Source organism: Petaurus breviceps, unplaced genomic scaffold, assembly GCF_028583685.1.
Source record: "Petaurus breviceps papuanus isolate PSGF00001 unplaced genomic scaffold, PetGlider_PUasm1.0 90897, whole genome shotgun sequence".
NCBI lineage: Eukaryota > Metazoa > Chordata > Mammalia > Diprotodontia > Petauridae > Petaurus > Petaurus breviceps.
The window spans coordinates 12841467-12863784 of NW_027187374.1; the positions used below are offsets into that span (position 1 = coordinate 12841467).

Sequence of the window (22318 nt, forward strand, 5' to 3'; positions counted from 1 at the left end):
TCTTTTTTTAGACAAAGTGCTCTTTAACCAAGCTTCCTAGCTTTTACTTATGAAGATGATTTTGTGTATACGCAAAAGAAAGTCTTTGTATTAATCCCTATTTAATTCCATCTTTTTATATTCATCCAATGCTCTAAAAGCAGGGTGTTAAACACAGTTCAAGGATCAAAGCTTGACCAAATGTCAAGCCAAAGTTCAAGGACACTCCCAAGTATAGCCCAACTAGATTAAAATGTAGTTGAGAAATATTTAACAAAATAAAATCCAATAGAATATAATGTTAATATGTGATTTTCTAAGTCAATATGTTGCTAGCAGTGGTCTTTATATACAGTTTCCCTTGAAATGTTGTGTTATCTACAAACTTGATGAAAATGCTTTTATCCAAGTCATTGGCAAAAAAAAATTTAAACATCCCAGGGTTAATCACAGAACCCTGGAGTATCCCACTGGACACTTTCTACTACGTTAACTATGAAAACCTAGGAAGGTAGGTTGTATATTTCTGGTCTTGGAGTCAGAAGCCCTTCTGACCTTTCTAGTTTTCTTGCACCTAATTTCCCTCTATGTATTCTATAATCCCGTGACACTGCCTTCCTTGCTGGTCCTTACATATGACACTCCATCTCCTGACTCTAAGTATTTTCATGGGATGTGCACCACTCCTAAAAAGCTCTCTCTCCCTCATCTTTGCCTCTTGGCTTCCCTGTATTCCTTCAGTTCTCAGCCAAAATCTCACCTTTTGCAAGAAGCTTTTTGTATTCCTCCTAGTGCCTTCCTTTTGAGACTACAGCCCCAATTTATCCTTTATATATTTTGTCTGTATATAAGTGGTTGCATGTTGTCTTCCCCTTTAAATTGTGAGTTTCTTGAGAGCAGGTATTCTTTTTTTCCCCTTTCTTTGTGTCCCCAACACAGTTGCTGGCACATAATAGGTACTTAAAAAGTGCTGGTTAACCTAGTTAAAAAACTACTGACTGACTGAAGACTGGAATGCAAATCCTACCATAGACAATGACCCTAGGCAAGTCACTTAATCTATCAGACTCAGTTTCCTTATCTGTAAAATGTGAGGATTTGTCTCAATAGTCTCAACAATTTCATCCAGATCTAAATCTATGATCCTTATAATCCATGAACCTCTAAATTCAATGAAGCCAGCCATCTATTCCATACTGAATCTAATTATATGATTGTCTAGCCTACATTTTTCCATCTTCTCCACAAGAATAGTATGAAATGCTTTATCAAATATTCACTAAAATCTTCATAATTACATCCATGGCATCCTCTTATCACTCACTTTGGTAATTTTGTCAAAAAAAAAAAAGCAAAGAAAGTTAGTCTGGAATGACCTGTTATTGATGAATTGACATGGACTCTTTGTGATCACCATTTCCTTAACCATTTCTTTAATGATCCATTCTAAAATTTTCCCAGGAATCAAAATCAAGTCTATTATATTATAATTTGAAAAATGTTCTCTTCTTTAAAAAAATTGGAACATTTGCCCTTCAGTATTGTGACACCTTTTTCATTTCTGATAATGTTTCAAATATCACTACCGGTGTTTCAGCTATTAAATCTGTCAGGTATTTCAGAATCCAAGGATGGGACATATGGGACACATGATTTGAAATCATCAAGGGCAACTAGGTACTCTCTTTTTATTTACATTAGTCATTTTGTACTATCATTTCCAGTTTAAAAAGTAAATTCACCTAAGCAAAAGAATACTCAAATATTCAAATGGTTCTGTGACCACAATTTACAAATTCCCTCCAACAATGCTGATTGCAATGCTTACTTATCCTGTGAAATACTCATTAATACCTTTCTGAAATTTCACTGGCCGGGGCGAAGGGGATAGGGGTGTAGTCCACCCAATATGATGGAGGCCATCTTCTCTTTCTCCTGAAATTGCTAGTGAATACTGCTAGTGGAACCTTCCACCTATATAATCTCTTGCTCTCATAATCAGACCATCTTATCTTTCTATTATACAGTCCTTTGTGTATAGATGACCCTCAAAAAGATTGTGTATAGATGGGAGAGCAGGTATATAGGTTGGTAGATTTCAATGTTCCCTTGGTCAAACATTTTTAGGTATTAACAAGACTCAAAAATATTTTTCTATGCCTTTTATATCTTTCCTCTCTTTACCTTGGAATCAGTCCTTCAGTGCTTTCACATTTGTTTTTTCTAGCACAGATCAGCACTCTATATATATTTGACCCAATTTGACTGCTTTTCTCATTTTTATTTTTGATGCCATTTCTACCTCATCTATAAGCACATCAGAGATTGTGATGTTAGAGTCCAAGTACAGTAGTTCTATTATCCTTGATGGGGAAAAAAAGTATTTTGGGGAAATGTTTTTGCAAATTTTTTCTATTTTTTTTCCAGGACTTTTAAAATTTTTATCCTTATATGTCCTTGGAATGACCCTGCTTAGTTTGATATTTTGATAAACCTTCTTTAAACTGGTTTTACTCACTATTGTTTCTCCTTGGATAAAACTGTTCATAAGTGTCAATTCATCCTTTTGTAGATTTTGTAGATAAGTTTACACTCTAATATGGTGTTACATTATCAACTTCCTTTCTCCAATTGGTAAGGAAATTAAATGTGCTAAGACACTTTGGGGGCTCTTCCAATCACTTTGTTGTAGCAATTCTTTTATACTGTTTTAACTTCCATATAGAATTGTTATAATCAGTATTTATATAATTTCTATTGTCTTTCTAAAATTTTAATTTTAAAATTTTCAATAGCTTAAGTAATTCAGGGTTAAATCTTCTTAATTGTATGTCATATTCTTTATAATTTCTCATTTCTCTTCTTCATGTCTGTTTTTTTTTTTAAGCAATTGGGGTTAAGTAACTTGCTCAAGGTTACACGGCCAGGTGTTTCTGGGTGGGTGCTAAGTGTCTGAGCCCAGATTCGATCCCCAGGTCATCCCAACACTGGTGCCGGTGCTCTTACTCGCTGTGCTACCTGACCTGTCTCTTCTTCATGTTTCTTGCAAATTCTTATCTTAGCTCTGACAAATTGATGGTCTGACTGTACAGACAGCCTACTCAAGGATAATTTCCCCATTAATAATAAATATTTTCCTAACTGTTGAATTGTAGTCATTTTTTATGATGCTAGCTCATACCGTTTTTTAAAGTAAGTACTCAGAGAGAAAGAAGGAAAAAAAATTGAACAGTGCTGCCTTCTTTTTGTTGTCTGTTTTCACTGTCCCATCCACCCCAAGTCCTGTCCTTTCTTTAATTGTCTTTTTTCTCACAATATGGGTGGAGGATGGGGAAGAACTCCTCTTTTTGTAGTCTTAGCTTCTTTTGTCAGCCAAAGCTCATTCTGATCATTAGTACTTTGGATGTTTGTTTGTTTGTTTGTTTTTAGAAACAGGGCTATTCCATATTTTTATATTCATCCTCACTTAGATATACTTGTTTCCATTTTCTATAACTTCCTTGCTGAGTTCCCAGTACTTTCATGTTGGTCTCTTGAGACAAATACTATTTTTCCTCCTCATTGTAACTTGTTTCTTCTGTGTCTTCAGAATTTCAGCCTTAAGCATTTTCTATCCCTCCTGAGCGGGCTTCCCCTGTCTTCTGAGTTCTTTGAAATCTGCTCTTCCTAGGGGCTGCTAGGTGGTGCAGTGAGTAAAGCACTGGCCCTGGAATCAGGAGGACCCCAGTTCAGTTCTGGCCTCAGACACTTAACACCCACACAAAAAAACTACGCGTAACTTGGGCAAGTTACTTAACACCAATTGCCCTCCAAAAGACTAAAAAAAAAAAAAAGAGGAAATCTGCCCTTCCAAAATATTTGGTGCATTTGAGTCTATATCCAGATTTCCTCCCTTCTACCAAAAATGGATTAAGACCAAGGGCATTTTTTAAAAAATAAAAATGAATTTTTCACAGAAAAGTAATTAGTTTGTTATTATCAAATTTTTATTTGAAAAAGTATGTTTTATCTGCTAAGATTAGCAGTCTTTCTTCTCTTTTAATGATTCCTTACTCATAAAGATACACACAAAAAACCCTACAATAAACCTCTAGATAAGTAATTCTGATGCAATCACAGATATCTTTATTTAAAATTTCTTAAAAGTTCAGGAAAACAAATCTTCTGTCAAAAGTTTTAGTAAATATTTATTTTTAGGGAAAGCTAGGTGATACAGCTGATAGAGTGCCAGATCTGGAATAAGGAATACTTGTATTCAAAGCCAGAGTCAGATACTTGCTAGTTGTGTGACCATAGGCAAGTCAGTAACCCTGTTTGCCTCAGTTTCCTCATCTGCAAAATGAGCTGGAGAATGAAATGGCAAACCACTCCACTTATCTTTGCCAAGGAAACCCAAATGGGATCATGAAGAGTTGGATATGCCTGAACAACAACAAATACTTATTTTATGTGGCTTTCAGAACAGTATATTTACCATGCCCTTTCTCTTGTAACCATTTCAATATTTTCATCATTAGAGTTTTATGAGAGCCAGAGCATCACAGATTTTAGTGCCAGAAGAAACTTTCAAAAATCATTTTGTCTGCAGGTAAGATGATAGTATAATGTCACAGAATGACAAATCTTGAGATAACCATGAAAAGAATTATGGAATGGGAGATCTTAAAGGAGAGGAAAAAAATTTCAGTGTGCCTGAGCAAATTCACATAGATACCTGTTATAATGAAAAAAATGTTGCCCTGGAAGTTAGGAAACATCTTTTATTCCTGGTTCTACCATGAACTATTAGTCTTCCAGTTCGTTTGTGACCTTATAAACTTCAGAGCTGTAAGAGGAACATCAAATCAAATTAAGCTACTTATAATTCATCTAAAAGTATGGAGAGTTTCAACTTTCACATATCATTTCTCCTTTCTGCATACTGGTGTATAAGATATGGATAAAGCTATCTACAAATCAGAAGAAGAATCTTTAAAAATCTCCCTGAGGAGCTGACTTTATAAAAATAATTCTTCCTTTCTCTTTTTTTTAATCAGAGATAGGGGTGTATTGGAAGTTCAAGGAGGACTAGCACCTCTAGTGTGAGGGTTTGCCAAGCATTTTTCCATGCTGTTCATCTACCTTTGGTGTCTAGCTGGCACTCAACTGTCATCTGTTGGCAGACAGATAAACCAGATTGAGGGTAACCAATGGGTCTCAAAACCATTGGTGAGTTAGGGGCATGTCCACCCCAGGCATGTAAAGATTTCCCCTGGTATAATAGGCAGATGAGAAAAATTTATTCCAAAGGCCATGAATGAGTGCTTAGAAGTTGATCAGACATTAAAGACACCAATGTCATTCACTGCATCCCATGCCCTCTTGACTTTTATCTTGCTGCTGGACTTTGAAGACTCTGAAAGAGATAGCAAAACTGACAACTTTGTGTAACTCTGACTCATTTTAGTCTAATTCATGCATGAGTCAAGACGTGACACTGCGATGTCATTGATCCTCTTTAAAAACAAAAGAAAAACAACATCAGAAATCGAGAGTGCTTAACCAGAAATGAACAGCTCAAGAAACAAGATACAAAATGTTTTTAATGATTTGACATTTATGTTTTAAAAAGCTATAAAAGTAAAAGCCATTCTTTATTATTAGTAATTATCCAGCATTGCCCTAATTTGAAAACTGACTTTTTAACCAAGTAATTAGACCACCCTGCAAACTTAATTTTATATCTACTTAACCATACTTTTGTATTCTGAAATGCTTTGGACAACCAGTCCATTTAATGTATGAACTTCATCAAACTGAGACAAATCTTTTCCTAAAATTAACTGCTTTAGAATTGTGTGATTGTAAAGATCTGTGTGTTTAATGAGCCTATATCCAACTATTTTGTAAGAGGTATAGATAGCCTCATGGTACTAAAGGAAAGAGGGAATCTTTGACCATTTGCAAACACCAATTTCTACTAAAGGAGTAACAGAGAATACTGAATTCTATAATTACTGTCCATTTGTCTGCTTGGACATGTAAGCTACTGGATTGTTAGTTTTTATTGCAAAACCATAAAAATATATTGCTTATAGAGAATGACAGTATTTTATAGCCTTTATTTTATAGAATGTCAAGTTAATGCTTTAAAAATCTCATTGAACTCTTTCAGACTTTTGAGAAGATGGTTTGACAAAGGGCTCTATTTCTGGTCATGCTGAGAACTATGAGTATTTTCCTTCTCTTTTACCCATGTACATATGTATGTGTGTATGTACATATGTAAAATGCATAAAATGTATATACAATGTAGCATATATACAGGTACAGTCGTTAATTTGTTTTGGGCAGGAGATTTGTTTTCTCTTTATCTTTTCATTTAAAAAAAATGTGACTTGAAAGTTACTTGATCACTAATTAAAACAATTCTATATGTAATACATATATTATAATGTTAATATATATTAATTATCTGAAGATAATTTTTAAAAATATTCAAAGCCTGCTTATTTAAGCATTTGTATGCATAAGCATTTGTGAATATTCAAATAAATTTGAAAGAAACTTGATAGTACTCTATTTCCCTGGAATAAAATTTAAAATATATCATTTAAGACCATTATCTTTACTTGGCCTTTTCTGTTGTTTTTAACCGGCACAACAGCAGAAATACTAAGGTTGCTGAAACAATTACAGCTATCACAAGTCCTTCAAGTATTTTCTTTTACCAAATAAGAAACATATGAAAGCCAGTCACAAATCTTTCTAGTTTTCAAGTGAAACTAGTATAATCTTGTTGTTTCTCTCCAGAGTGACATCTACTAATCCACCAAATATTAAAATTTTTACATTTATATCATATCATATCTTTATTCTATCACTCCTTTGAGGATATATGCTATGCTCATCTTATTAAATTGATATGTAATATGGTACAGATTTAATCTTTTACATGAATTATATGAACCAAGGATATAACAAGTCTAAAAACTGATTGGTCTAAGTCACCTAGGCTAGGAAGTTAACAATTACTGGTCATAAATTCAGGACAGTAAAATCAAAGCAATACAATCCTTCATATTTTCATCCTATTATAATAATTCAGAGATGCTTCAGTGCTGTAATAAAAATATCCATTATAAAATGTAAAAATTTTAAAAGAAGAAGGATTTGGTTGTAACAGTATCAGGACTATTTCCTCAGGCCTAAGCTTAAAGTCACAGACTAACCTATCATAGGTAGAGCAGGACAAAATTGCCTTAGATCTGTTTGATTTCAAGTAAAGGTCATAAATACTTTCTGGAAAAGTCAATCATGCAAAAGGTTTCTACATTATTGACAGGGTCTCATAGCCAGCCTCAGAATCAACTACACGGGAAATATTCCTGTTCAAAATAGAAATAGCACAGTAGTGAAACTGCAACAAGAGACTCTTGCCATTACCTTTGGAAGGCTGTCTCCTCAACCTGCACATGTATATATATCTACTGATAGCATATTCCTGATGGATCTTCCCTTCAGTAGCTCATTGAATATCCCTTGAATGGTGGAATAGTGACAATTCAAAATGATTATACCTGAATTAAAAACTCAGAGCAAAAGCAAATTATAATCCCAGGAGATTTCACCTCACAAAGCAAGTTTCACTAATCACCACTTAAGGCATGGTATAATTGATTTTCTTGTTTTTGCGGTAGCAATTAAAAATAAATAAAACCATTTGCCTTTGGTACTGAAGTACTTACAAGATTTTTCCAAAAACATTCATTCAACATGCTTCTTTTCTTTTCTAGTTTAAACATATCCTGGTGTAAAAATCAATTATTAGAAAAGGCACATTCTTGCAGTTTCTTCTTTCACAGAGCTGATAAGGTTTTATAACCTTGACAAGGTTAGTGATTAAGAGAACCTGGCAAGTATAACTGAGAGAATCCATTCAGTCTTCAAAGAAATTTACAGATAATGAGAATTTGCAAGATTTTGGTAAGATGGTGCTAAGTTTTTTGGAGGCATAATACCTCTCCCATTTTATAAGATACCAATAATCCATTTACTCTGGATATAGGTTTTCTAAAAACCCCTTTTGATAGAACAGCTTGCATTCTTCAAATTAATCCTCTTAAAACCACTGCAAATCTAGCCTTTAAGAAGTATCAACTTTCCAGACATGATAGGGAGACATTAAGGGAGAGAGACAGAAAGAGAAAGAAAGACAGAAACAGAGAGATAGGAAGAGAGAGAAAACATTGCAACATTCAGGGTTTCCCATATTTCTAGAGCCTTTGCTGGCCATTTTCCAATTTAAAATAACTAGCCTCCAGTGTCTTCACAGATCTTTACTTCCCAAGGCATCAATCAGTACATTCTTGGGAAGTATTTTTTTTAAGTCAGGGTCTCATACCTGCTAGAAGGCAGCCCAAAATACCCATGGGAAGTCTGCTCACCTTTTCCTTGATACCTAAGAATCCTGCTGACTATGTCATCTTGTTAGATTTGAAATAAACCTATGTGGAGATAATCCTTGGAATAACAGAGTTTGTTAAAAAGAGGAGCTTCAAGAGTACATACATGCATACAGGTAGCTGGCAAGAGAGATTACAAGAGAAATTTACAGCAGAGTAGTAATTTCTGCGTTGTTCATTCATTTAATTGTGTCCAAATCTTCTTGACCCAGGATGAAGTTTTCTTGGCAGAGATACTGGAGGGGTTTGCCATTTCCTTCTGGATTAAGGCAGAGTAAGTGACTTGTCCAGGGTCACACAGTTAATGAGTGTCTGAGGCTAGATTTAAATTCGGGTCTCCCTGACTCCAGATCCAGTGTTCTATCCACTGAGTCACCTAGCTTCCTCAGTAATTTCTATAGGTATCCAGAAATGGCTCATATGTAATACAATTATTTCTTAGCATTTATTTCAATATGACTGTTTTCCAGAACTGCCATCCCACTATTTCTTCATTTTATTATGACTTAGCTGCATTGATAATATTGGCCTGGAGCAGCTAGGTGGCACAGTGAATAGAGCACCAGTCCTGGAGTCAGGAAGACCTGAGTTCAAATTTGGCCTCAGACACTTAACACTGACTAGCTGTGTGACCTTGGGCAAGTCACTTAACCCCAACTGCCCTGCCTTCCCCCTCCAAAAAGGGGGGGAGGAGGTAATATTGGCTTAATATTGGCAAAACAGTCTGTTTAGATTTAGTTGCAGTACGCACACCTGTTCTTAGCAAGAGTTAAAGAAAATTGTATGACTACCCAGCCTAGAAGGGATGATGAAGGCTCAAAAACGAAATTCTCAAGACACAAAGGAAAACAATTGCAGTGAGAAGGAAATATAGAATTTATCTGAAAAGATATAGGGAATTACCGACCAACTAAGATTTTAAAGACATATAGCATTCCCTCTGGCCTTATTCTCCAATTCAAGTCAGAACTAGCAGTTTGGGTCCCCATACCCTACCTTAGGTTCTCGAGGTATTTCTGCAAATCACTGTTCACCAGACTCCACCAATGTCTTCCCAAATGATTTACTTATGAAAAGAATGGGCAAATATGATAGCTTAGCCCTTGTCAATGATCTTTGGAAAATATAAAATTAGGAGAGGTGCCAGAGGATTAAAGAAGAGAACATGTCCCCACTGAAAAAAATTGGGAAAAAAGAATGTGAAAAATATAGACCAGTGAGACTGACATCTATGCCTGGCAAAACTCTAGAATATATTATTGAAGTGACGATTAGTGAGAACTAGGGAAAAAAGTAATAGAAAGACTTCTGGGTCACATGACCAATAATCTACAGGACTAAACATGTTCTTAACTCCCCACATAGTCTCAAACATCTCTAAAATAGAAATTATGCACCAAAGATAAAGCAATTTCAGTTATCGCCATGGTCTAAGACACCCGGAATCCAAAGATTTTTTTAAATGTGAACTAATGCCTACCCTAAGTTCATTCAACATCCCCTTCCCTACCACCCACCATGCTACTTACAAAGCAGCTACAGAATCTAACTCAAGGACTCAGAAGAGGAGCTTGGAACAAAACCCAAGGATCCAACACACAGGCTTGCAACAAAAGTAAACCCAACACCATGGTCCCTTTTCCAGTGCTGTGGAAATCCTAGCTCATCTATGGAAGTCTCAGTCAGCACTGCGGTAGCAATCTAGACTGCAGAAGCTTACTAGCGCTGAGAGAGGCAGACAGCTCTACAGAAGCAGCATTTGGTACTGCAGTAGATCTCTTCAGGAAACCAGAGGAACAGAGGGAAAGGAACAGGACACATGTATGGGCTTGAAATAGAGCTCACTCTCATATACACCCTCCCCTCCCAGAGTCTCAGGGGCCCACAATACAGAAATCAACCATTTAGCACAAGCATGGTACCTCTCTGAACTTCCAGTGTGGAGCCAGAGAAATGAGGAACAGAAGGAGCAAGACAAGACACTGAGAAAGAACACTGTCTGTGTGTATGTTGGGAGCTAAAGGTGGTGGGAGAGGAGGAGGGAGTGTGCAGAATTCCACTAAGCATGGAGGAAAGAGCTTAGATTCCAGCTGAAGTCAGCTCTACTGACTTCAGCTCTACCCACCCCCCCAAAGTCACTTGGGACCAAGACCTAGGCTGGTGAAGTGTTGTTGAAGTTTGCCCAGTTTGAGAGGAGGCTGAGACACTTTGAGATGCAGCCCCCAAGGAAACTACCATCAGAGGCAAGGTTATAGGGAAGATGAAATATCAAAACCAGAAGAAATGAAAATAAAAATCAGAATATATTATGCACAGCAATTTATTAACAAAATTGAGAATACAAAAGAGAGGAATACCTTCAAAAGTATAAAACATTCAAACTCCCATAAGGTCAGATAGAGATTTTAAATAACCTAATTTCAGAGAAGGGAATAGATCTTGCTGTAAAGGAACTACCAGGAAGGTGGAAAAAGGGGTCTCCTGGTCATGATAGATTAACAGGAGAATTCTATCAAACTCTTTTTTGTGGTTTGGTTTTGGTGATGCAATTGGAGTAAGTGACTTGCCCAGGGTCACACAGTTAGTAAGTGCCAAATGTCTGCTTAGAGGTAGGATTTGAACTCCAGTGCTCCTGACTTCAGGACCGGTACTCTATCCACTGTGCCACCTACCTGCCCCAAACTTCTCCTTTTTTTGGTCTTTTTGGAGGAGGGAAGGCAAGGCAATCAGGGTTAAGTAATTTGCCCAAGGTCACACAGCTAGTCAGTATCAAGTATTGGAGTCCAAATTTGAACTCAGGTCGTCCTGACTCTAGGTCCAGTGCTCTATTCACTGTGCCACTAGCTGCCCCTTATCAAACTCTTAAAAAGCAATTAGAATCCATGCTTCACAAATTAGTCTCAAAAATTGAGAAAGAAAGCAACCTACCAGAATCATTTTATGAGACAAATATATTTGTGTTACCAAAACTAGGGAAAGATAAAACTGAAGGAAAACTTTAGGCCAATATCATTAATGAATATTGACTTAAAAATTTTAAACAAAATCCAACCACACAGATGCAGAAAAGGCCTTTGACAAAGTGAAGCAGTATGCTAAAAATACTATAAAATATAAAACTAGAAGAACCTTTTTGAAAATATATTTCATAAGTATCTATCTAAAACCAAAAGGAAGCACCGTATTCAATGGGGATGATACAAGGGGCCCTTTTCCAATAAACAGGAGAATGAAGCTAGGATGCTGATTCTCCCCAGTATTATTTGATGTATTTGTGGAAATGCTAGCAACAACAAGAAAACAAGAAAAAGAAATTAAAAGCATAAAGAGAGTTAAAGAGAAGATAAACTATCCCTATTTGTTGATGATATACTTGGAAAATCCCAGAGAATCAGTGAAGATACTAATTGAAACAATTAATAGTTGCAGGAAAGTCAGAGGTTACAAAATAATCCCTCAAAAACCATCAGCATGTATAATAATAACAAAACTCAAGAAGTAAAAATAGAAAGGAAAGCTTCATTCCAAATGACTACAAAATGCATAAAATAGCTGGAGATCAATCTACCAAAGCACACAAAATAGATGTATAGTGTCAATAGAGTTAATAGTGTCAAGTTAGAAGTTTTAATATAGCGATCCGTGATTGGACCTCTGCTATTTACCATTTTCATTACTGACTTGAAGAAAGGCATAAATGACATGCAAATCAAATTGCATATGATGCCTCTGGAAAGGATATTTAACCTGCTGGATGACAGAATCAGGCTGAAAATATCTTAATAGTTTAGAACATTGTAGCAGCAAGCACCCTATCATACCCAGGATAGCTGCTAGCACAGGTTCTTTGATCTGCTTTGCTAAAGGAAAGCAACTCAAAAAGGTTTAACAATCTTACTTTAATCAAATATATATCATTTACCTAGTTCAGGAGGAAAAGTCAGCACCTTGAACCTCAGAGAATACAAACAGAAGTTACAAGTAGACAAAAATACAGAGAAAATAGCACAATTCAGCAGAACGACAGGGCTTTTAGCTGTCTGACCATCACACACATACATACAGATAGTCACCAGAAAGAGAAGCACCAACATCTGGGTTTTCAAAGCCAGGGGGCTCAACAGCTGCCCAGAGTCTCAACTGGCCAAATCACACAATTCTTCTCAAAGGCAGTCCCAAAGCAAAACCTCAGAGGTATATATAGACTTCTTCTGGGCCAGAGAACATCACAACCCTCATAACCCACTTGACTACAAAGTAACAAAAGTTGTGCCTTCCTGAAAAACAAGCTTCCCACCATAGGCTCCAGGTGACCACATGCTGCCTATTAGGGGGCACAGTATATTTTCAAATCAGGAAAGGTCGTCAAATTCACACAGGCTTATTAAGGGGCAGGGAAGATCTTCAAATTCCCATTACCATTACAAACATTGAGCTAAATCTCTGAAGATAAACTATAATAGGCATAAATGTAATTGTATTACACTTGGGTTAAAAAAGATCAACTTTACAAGTATAAAATTGGAGAGACCTGGCTAGACAGAATTATTTGAAAAAGGTCTGTCTCCAGTAATAATTTTTCCCTAAAACTAAACTCCAAAAGTTCTTTTCTCAGAGAGAGCCAACCAGTCTAGTCTTAAAGGAATTTCAAATCACAGCAATCTTATAGACTGTGGAGAACAACTCTCTAGCATCCTTCCCTGTATTTCAATTTCCTCTCTGAACACAATATCCTATGTCACTGATTGTTCCTGGAAGATGGGGTGGGAGGTGCTTTAAAGGGAAAGAGAGCTACTGGAAATCTAAATAACTATTACTCTGGCCCTGGATAGAGAAGGAAAACAATCAGCCAAGATAAGTAGTGCCATATAATAAATAGAATCAACTCAACCTCATCCCCCATTCTTTTCCAGTATCTGAAGATGAAATGATGCTTCTCTTCAATACCAATTGCTCTACTTGTGACTTTAATCCAATGTTTTCATTTCCTCTGGGAACTTGCTTCTTTTACCATACCTCTCACTAATTTTCAACCTCTCTATTCACTAGCTTCTTTTCTGATACCTAGAAGCATAAATAGGAAGATCTCCCCCATCTTTAAAAGCCTTACCATACCCTCACGCTATTGTTTTATTATTTTCATCCCTTTCTCAGACTCCTAGAAAAAGTGGTTAATGATCATCGCTGCCACTTTGTCACCTCCCACCCAATTATTCTTGGGCTTTTGCAGTTTGCTTCCATCCCCATCACTTGCCTGAAACTACTCTCCACCAATGATTATCAGTTCAAGTGGCCTTATCTTAGTCCTATTCTTCTTGAAATTTCAACATTTAGCACCATTGACCATTCTCCCCTGGGTTTTTGAGCAGTACTCCTATCCATATGATTTATCTTTCTCAGTCACCCTAGAAAGATCATCCATGTTCTTTTCCTTATACATGGGTGTGTCCCCAGCTGTCTTATGCCCTCTCCTTTTCTCTTTCCAGATGATTTCATTGGTTCCCAGGGTTCAATCACCATGCCAAATACATACAAGTTCTTGTATATTCCTTGAGTATCAGACTCACGTCTCCAACTGCTTGCCATCTTCCCATGGATATTCTGCAAGACTCCTAAACTCAGCATGAACAGAACTCCTATTGATTATCCCTAATTTCTTCTCAGCTTCCTTCTTTCTATTGAGAGCATCTCCATTCTTCCAGTTGCAGAAATCTGAAACCTAGCAATCATGCCCAGCTTTCCATTGTCATTCCACGTTTCTCCGTTGACAGGTTTTTAGGTTTCCACATCTTCTGTATCCCTCCTCTCTCCACCCATTCCCCAGCCTCTTTCACTCAAGAAATCAATGCCTTTCTCCCAGACTATTGCAATAGTCCCTCCTACTTGGTTTCTCTACCATTTATGTCTCCCCTGTCTGACCCATCTTCAATGTAGTCATCAAATTGATATGCTTAAAGCACAATTTTAATCAAGAACCCTTTAGTAGCTCCTTTTTGATGACAGAATAAAATACAAAATCCTCAGGTATTTAAAGTCCTTCACAATAGGGTTCCAGCTGGGATAATTATACATTATCTACCCCTTCCCCAACAGTACACACATTCCAGTTGTTCCCCTTAAAAGACATTTCATCTCTGACTTTTGTGCCTTTGCATAAGCTGTATTCCATGTCAAGGATCACCATTTGGAACTCCTATGTTCCTTCAAGGTTCAATTCAACTGCCACTTTCTCAAGGGGCCTTTTCTGATTATCCCAGTTGGTCATGCCCCTCTTCTGACATTTTGTAGCATTCCCTTGCCATGACCAAAATGAGGATCCAGAAAAGAAAACTAAGAAAGAGCAGTCCAATAGGAAGGAGGATAACCAGGAGGGAGCAGTGTTCCAAAAGCCTATAGAGAAGAGAATATCAAGGAGAAGAGGGAGAGAAGTTGAGGAGAAAAAGTACTGAGAAAAGACCAGTAGCTTTCTATTACATATAAAACAAGGAAACCCTTCTCTTACATTGCCTACGTGATAGGGAATATTGATCAGCAGGATACTGTAACCTCTATATGGTCTATAATGCTACTTGCTCCACAACCCAAGGGTAACCCCCTTACACTTTTATCTGGTTCACAAAGACTGCTTAAAGCCAGGTAAATATGCACAGTCCTATTTTTGGCCTACTACAATCTCACCCCTTAATTGGAGTAATAGGCAGCCATTCCATGATCCCAACCATCCTTAGGAATCCAGAACTTGAACTTCTGATTTAGTTCATAATAACGTTTAATTGGTTAATTGTTGGATGCAGCATTCTAAACAAATTCTTAAAAGCTAAATAAAAAAACTGCTATTACAGAAATAGACTCTGGAGCATTCATTTATTTAGGACTCTAAATTCATCCTGGATGTTGGGGAAGGTGTGGTCTCTACTGAGTTTCTTTCCTCAGCAGAGTTCAGAGCTGCTTCTCTCCTCAATGTACTGAAGTAGAGAATCTAGATCTAGGAATGAAGCCCTTTACATATAATATCATCATCTCTCAGTAATTTGAGAAGCTTCATTATCTTCCTACTGGTCCTGTTGTTTCATTATTTTGCCCTATTTTTCAACATTTTATAACTAGATGGACCAATAAAAAAACATAGCTGAATCTTTTAAAAATCAAAAAGTCAATTTCCTAATTATTAGAGTATATGTTTCTCTGGTTAAACATTCTTTCCACACACATTCTTGAAGTTGCTTCTTTCACAGAACTAATAAGGCTTTATGACCAATACAAGGCCAAAATTTCAGAGGGGCAAACTAGTTCTCACAGAACTTATCATATATAGTGAGGTTTCTGTTATAGGAATGTAAATTTTTAAGATTTTCCCTGCCCCTAGGTTAAGTGTACCTGGAGCCTGTGGTAGGAGGCTTGTTTTTCAGGAGACACTTTGTGATTGGGCAGTGGGTCAAGAGGGTTGTTACATTCTCTGAGCCTGGAGAAGGCTAATAATCCCTGATGTGAGGCGTTGTTTTGGGGCTCACCTTGAGAAGTGTTGTGTGATTTGAGCAAATGAGACTCTGGGCAGCCGTTGAGAGCCACCTCCCTGCCCCCCAGCTTTGAAAAACCTAGATGTTGATGCTTCCCTCTCTGGTAACTGACTAGGTATAGATGATGGTTGGACAGCTGGAGGCCCGTCTGCTTGAAATGTTTCTGTTTGCTTGTAACCTCTGTATACTCTGAAGTTCGGGGTGCTGACTTTTTCCTCTGAACTTGGTAAATGATATGTTTGATTGATTAAAGCAATATTGTTAACCCCATTTTGCGTTGCTTTCCTTTAGAAAAGCAGATCTAAGAACCTGTGTTGGCAGCCATCCTGGGGATGCTAGGATGCTTGCTGCAACAGCTTCCCAAAGTCTTTTGTCCTTTTCCTAAAGAACACCTTAACTTTTCATCCACAGTGAGTTATAAACTTTGCAGTATCTATGAGCAATAGAACTCTCCAAATCTCTTGTTGTAGTCTGGGTCTGGGGTAGGGTATTAAATTTCAGTGTGAGAGGTAGTTCAAAAAAACAAACTAAGAATTGTTAATCACTCCCTTCCCAAGACACAATAAAGCAATAAACATTCCTAACTCTCCAAGGAAGAGTAAAAGAGGGAAGTCCAAATGTTTTGTATATAAATTCCATAAAATTCTACTTTTTAACAATCCCAGAGAGATGCACCTTAAAAATTCTCACTAGGATATTTTAGCATTTTAAAACAGTCAAAATTTATTTCCGTCCCAGTTTGGAAATCTGCATTTAAAAAATTATTCCTGAATCACTAGATTGTCTCTGTGCCATAGTTTTCTACTGCCATAAATCCCCACTGGTGGGGGAAGGTGAGTGTTTCCCTTTCCTTAACTTTTATCCCTTTTATCTCTGCATTCCAAACTGGTCAGGATTAGATTTCAAAGGGAAGATGAACGTTTAGATACTTTGAATTGAAAAACTCACTGCCACAACCCTTTTTCCTTTGGCAAATCAAACCACAAGAAAAGGAAGTCTTTCCAGAAAACCAGATGCAGAATAGAGGTATTGCTGACAACATATGTTCACTACACACAACAATGAACAAAAGTAAAATCAAAAACTTCTTTCTCATATAAAACACAGGCCATCAGTTTGAATTTCTCCTAAGATTAAAGGGGTTAAAATTTATGTTTTAGAGAGGGAGGAGGTTTTTCTCACTCCTAGAGACTCTGCATTACCATTTTCACTTCCCTATCTCTTTTTTTCTACACCTACCACATCATTCTCCGAGGTTTGGCAGGATATCCAATCTTACCCCATTGGTGGCATTTCTCCAAAACTGCCCACAGTTCTTGTGCCACCACAAAAACTTATGCTAGAGTTTCCCCTCTCTGAAGTCAGGGAATCAATTCCTCATCTTCCTGTTGTCCTTGTTTGAACCAGGAAATCATTTTCATCCTCCTCTTCAAATGTAATGGGCTGACAGCCATTCTACCTTTAAATATCAAAGTTTTATAAATAATTGACCCAAAATAAGCACTGGGTTTGCAAAAGAATAGTTTGACTTAGTTTTACAGCTATAAGACATGGGGCTCTTGCCCTGCTGGTGGTGCTGAATTCAGTTTAGTTGAATTGAGTTTGAGTGTAGCAAACACAGTCAGCATGGAGAATCTGACAGGAAGCTGCTTTGATGGGGTAAGGTGAAGCCAGGAACTGAGTTACCACTGCAAAGCCTTTTCTTATTTATAAACAAAGAAATATTTTTGTTCTAATTGCCTGCATGAAAATGAGCTATTGTTGGCCACATCACATAATTTCCATGAAGTTTATGATCCAAACTGCTCCACGTACTAACAATTTTACTTTGAATCGCTCAAAACCCAGGAAATAGATGTGACCTAAGACCCCTTTTTTAAAAATTCTAATTGGTTAATTGAAAGAAAATTTTTAGGATTTAGAATTAAATGGTCCTGGGTTCAAATTCTGACTGTTACTTACTAGTTAGTTTGCATGCATGATCTTAGCCAAATCACTTATTATGGGTCAATTTCCTCATTGTAAAATAAGAGAGTTGGACTAGATTATTTCTAATGTCTAAATTCTGTGAAATACCACAAGTCATTTTTCCTAATTAAAAACATATTCAGTTAAAAGATTTGATCCAAACATAACCTGTAATGTGTAAAAGGAATACTTCTGTCTCGGGCCACAATGAAATTAAATTCAACACTTAATGGAAAGCTTACTATTTGTAAAAACAAAACTGACATTTCATTAATTTAAACATAGTCATAAGTTTTATCATTTTTTAAAAATATTATAAAAGGTAAGGTTATTTAAGGCGTGAAAAGTATCTTCTTTTTTTCTCCCTTTCCTTCCACTCTCCTTTTCATGTTTCTCACGCAGTGACAAGTCCTGTTAACTTGCTATTAATATATACACTTTTCTGAAAAAAATCATAGTTTCCTCTTTAGAGAAAGCATGAACAATGTAATTTTCCACAAAAATAGAAATATTCCATTTGACCAGCACCATAGTTTCCAAAAAAAATTTAGAACTGTTTCTTACTTGAAAAAAAAAAAAATACCCAGAATTTCTTTTACCGAAATTAACTTTCTCCTGAAAAGCCCTCATTCACAAGCATTAAAGCTTCCTTTCTTCTCTTCACAGGAATGACTTGCCAAGCCCGGAGTTCTTATGTGACCAGTGAGATCCTGTGGGGTTATCGCTTTACTCCTGTTCTGACACTAGAGGATGGTTTCTATGAAGTAGATTACAACAGCTTTCATGAGACATATGAGACCAGCACACCATCTCTCAGTGCCAAAGAGCTGGCAGAATTGTCCAACCGGGCTGAACTGCCTCTAAGTTGGTCTGTGTCCAGCAAACTCAACCATCATGCTGAACTGGAAACGGAAGAGGAAAAAAACCACGAAGACCAAACAGAGAGGAATGGTGATGTGACGAAACTAGAGAATGAATCCAAAGTTTAAAATCTTGGGTGGAGCATCCCCTTGTCCTCATACGACCTTTGTTTTTTCCTTTCTTTTTCCCTCATTTTAATGTGTTTAAAAAAGACATCTTCAAGGTGTGAAATATCTGCCTGCCCATTCTCAAACACAGAGCTTCACAAAGCAGTCAAAGACCTAACAGCAGCAGCCTGTTAGTGGTCACCTCTCAGACTGTCATACTTTCAAACTCTTGTAGATTTCAACTGGAGATGTGCATGAGATTTGTGTTACCAGGTTGCTTTAAAAAAAAAAAAAGAGGGTCATATTTAAATACCTGGAACACGAAAAGCCATCTCTGGTGCCTAATCATTCTTGTAGTGAGTAGAAAGTAGCTCTAAATTGTATATATTCCAGCAAATTTCACAGATAGGGTGATGTGCTTGCCAAAATGGGCATTGCCTTTCTAAAGCCGTTATGTTAAAAGACCTAGAATTTAACAAGACACTGTACATATGCCTTATGTAATTTTTTTCTCTTCACACTTAGTAATAAAACCCAGCATGTACACAGGTACTATAGTGAAGACCTTCTAAATAATGTACATAGTTGTGCAACTTAAGTAGGTTTAGACACCTAACTTTAGAAGTAACTATATGAAGAAAAAACTACCAAACACTGTATAGTAGGTATTTCTGTTCTAACATTTATATTTCTCAAATTATTTTAATCCCCTTTTATTATCTGGCCCTCCGGTGCATGGCCCTCTATTCAGTGTACCACACTGGCAGCTATTTAGGTCACCTCAATGTTTCTTTACTGATCCTTTCTAAAAAGCCATAGGTCTGAGGGGAGCTGGGATTAGGAAGTAAAGAAACTACCACAACTTTATAGATATCTTGTGAAATATTTACTGAATTAATCTTTTTTATCAGGACAAGGCTATCATTCTAAGGTAGTCTTCATCTACCAACTTGGTCTGTGGTAGCTTCTTGGGAATAACGTTATCTCCCACATTAATATATCTTCACATCAGCCTTTTCCTTTGAAGTATAATAGCTTGGGGAAAAAAATTTTCAAAATGTCTTGTGTCCAAGTGGTTCCATCATAACCAATGGAAAATTTGGGGCATGTTAGACCTAAAGTTATAGGATTTCATGAAAGGATTCAATGAATGACATTTATCAAAGTTAATCATTTTATTGGTTTTTGAATGCTAAAAAAAAACTTTTTATCTTTACCTCACATATACTCCTTCTTCAACTTCCAGATGTTTTCCTAGCACTATTCACATAGAACCAACATAAAAGAATACGTCAGTCACAAAGGATTTTCATCTGGACTGTTTTCCCCTGAAAGATTCACAAATCAAGAACTAGAGTATTAATCTGCATCACCTTTGAGAAAATATTTCTAGAATTGGGTAGAAGGTTACAAATCTGACCCCAAAGTCCCCCTCAATCAAAACAAAAGAACTACAGCCTTAATTTTTAAAATTGCATGTATATATCTTATCTGCCTAGTCTGAAAAAGAAGGATTCACTTTTTTTAAAGTATTTTTTGTACAGAATATTTGAATTATAAAGTGATAAATACAGATACACACAAAAAGAAAAACCTCAGGAGAAACATAGTGGGCAGGTGGAAATTTTGCACTGTGACAGATCTTTCACATTAATTTCACATCTATAGACTATCTGTCCCTAAACACAGTGGCCCATCATACTTATTCATTTAGTGGATGTGTTTATTTTCAGCTTTTACAGCTGTGCTGTTTGAGATTTTGCATCATCTAGGTCAAAAGAGATCAAAACTGTTTCTGTTTCCTCTCCCCTCCCCACTGGAGATGCACATTGCTATATTGGGGTGGGGGTGGAAGTTTTGTCTATTATAAAAGACTTCACAGAGAAGCAGGGGGTGGTTCCCCCAAAGTAAATGACAGTTCTGGAGGTAGATTAGGGTCTGCCTTCACCCACTCGGGTGGGTCTGCTCCAAGATAACTTTTTTCTTGCCCTTTACCTAAGTGAAAGAAAGCTGTGTTTGCTATTGGCTGTTTCTCTTTGCTGGGAATGCCAAGGCACTGCATATCTATCTATTGAGTGCTTCTCTTCATATTTCACACCCTAAATGTAAGGCTGTTCTCCAGGAAGAGAGAATTCAGTATTTCCTGTGCTATGCTTCTCAGAGGGACAACCACCCTTACCAATTTCAGGGTGGAGAATGATAACCTAGTATCAGTGGTAGTAGCCTGATAAACAGAGCGCCTCATAGTGAGGGGAATAATTAACTGTGCCCATAAGGCTCAATATCTCTGTATCAGCTTTGGATTTTAGGGCAAAGCAAAGGAAGCTGGGATCACTAGTCAATCCGCACTCCAACTTTTAATTCTCAAACACCTTCCTAGTTGGCTGAGTTGAAAGAGCAGCTCAGGGCCCTACTGAACTTTTACATGCCCTTTAGCACAAATAAAAAAAAGAAAAACTTTATGCCATTGAGGGCATGTGCATGTGTAACTTCTATTTTTGTGACTGTGGTACTTAAAACTTAATGTCTCTCCCTTTCAATGTCTTTGGTATCAATGTAGTATGAGACAGAAAGTTTACCGAATCTCTTTTTTTTTGTAACATGAGCTTTCTAGGATTTAAAAGGGGAAGCTTCACAGAAACTTTGTACTAGAATGTCCCTATCAAACAGCCTCTATTTTTCTACAATTATTAAGCAGTTTAACAATGTATTTTGTGTCAATTACTTCAACTTCAGTATCAAAATTTCAAAACTAAATGTTATTAAGACTGAATTTTCCAAGTGGTAAGTATTGAATGGTATTTTTCATTACTATTTATGCTACAATTGCTATCCATTCTATTCTTTATCCAATATAAAAAAAAATACACTTGATTTAATGTAACTTCAAGACAAACAAGGGTTGCTCCTAAATTAATATTTTGGTTCTGTCAATTCATTTAGGTTAGCTTTTTAGGAATTTATAGAGAAGTAGGAGACAAGGCTAAAATACCATATAGAGTGTCTGCTCATGTTCTGACAGAACAAGGCTCTGAATGAATGTCTCCTTACCAAGCTGGGGTTTTTGGAATAGATTTCCCTCAAGATACCCACTAAATTCCTCATATTCTCATGCCAACCACAATATGCTTCACAACTAGAAGCACAACATGTTCATTTTTAAATTGACTTTATGTAACTAATAAAAATGTTTTCTGTTGTCCTCTAAGAGAATTTCTCTGTTTCACTTTTTAAATTTTTCAAATCACTGTAAAGTCAAGTTGTACTTTCAACATTTGCATTAATATAGCACCCATTCTAGGCTACTTCAGCTCCCTCTTAAATTAGTGGGTCAGGTCCTTAAAGGGTGACTACTTATGACTCTTCTCAGGAATCTAGTACTAACCCAAAATCACTGAGGTTTTTGTGTTGTATGAGTCACTGCAGGTATGTTCCACACTGT

At 36.7% G+C, this 22318-nt stretch overlaps 1 protein-coding gene across 1 annotated transcript in view; it reads left to right on the forward strand.

Annotated features, from left to right (window-relative positions):
- Positions 1-22097, forward strand: part of KCNJ6 (potassium inwardly rectifying channel subfamily J member 6) — a 254528-nt gene extending 232431 nt beyond the window's left edge. The window contains exon 4 of the mRNA XM_069075019.1: positions 18575-22097. Coding sequence (XP_068931120.1) covers positions 18575-18897 — 323 coding nt within the window. The 3' untranslated portion in view covers positions 18898-22097. The remainder of the gene's footprint in view (positions 1-18574) is intronic.
- Positions 22098-22318: the final 221 nt, after the last annotated feature.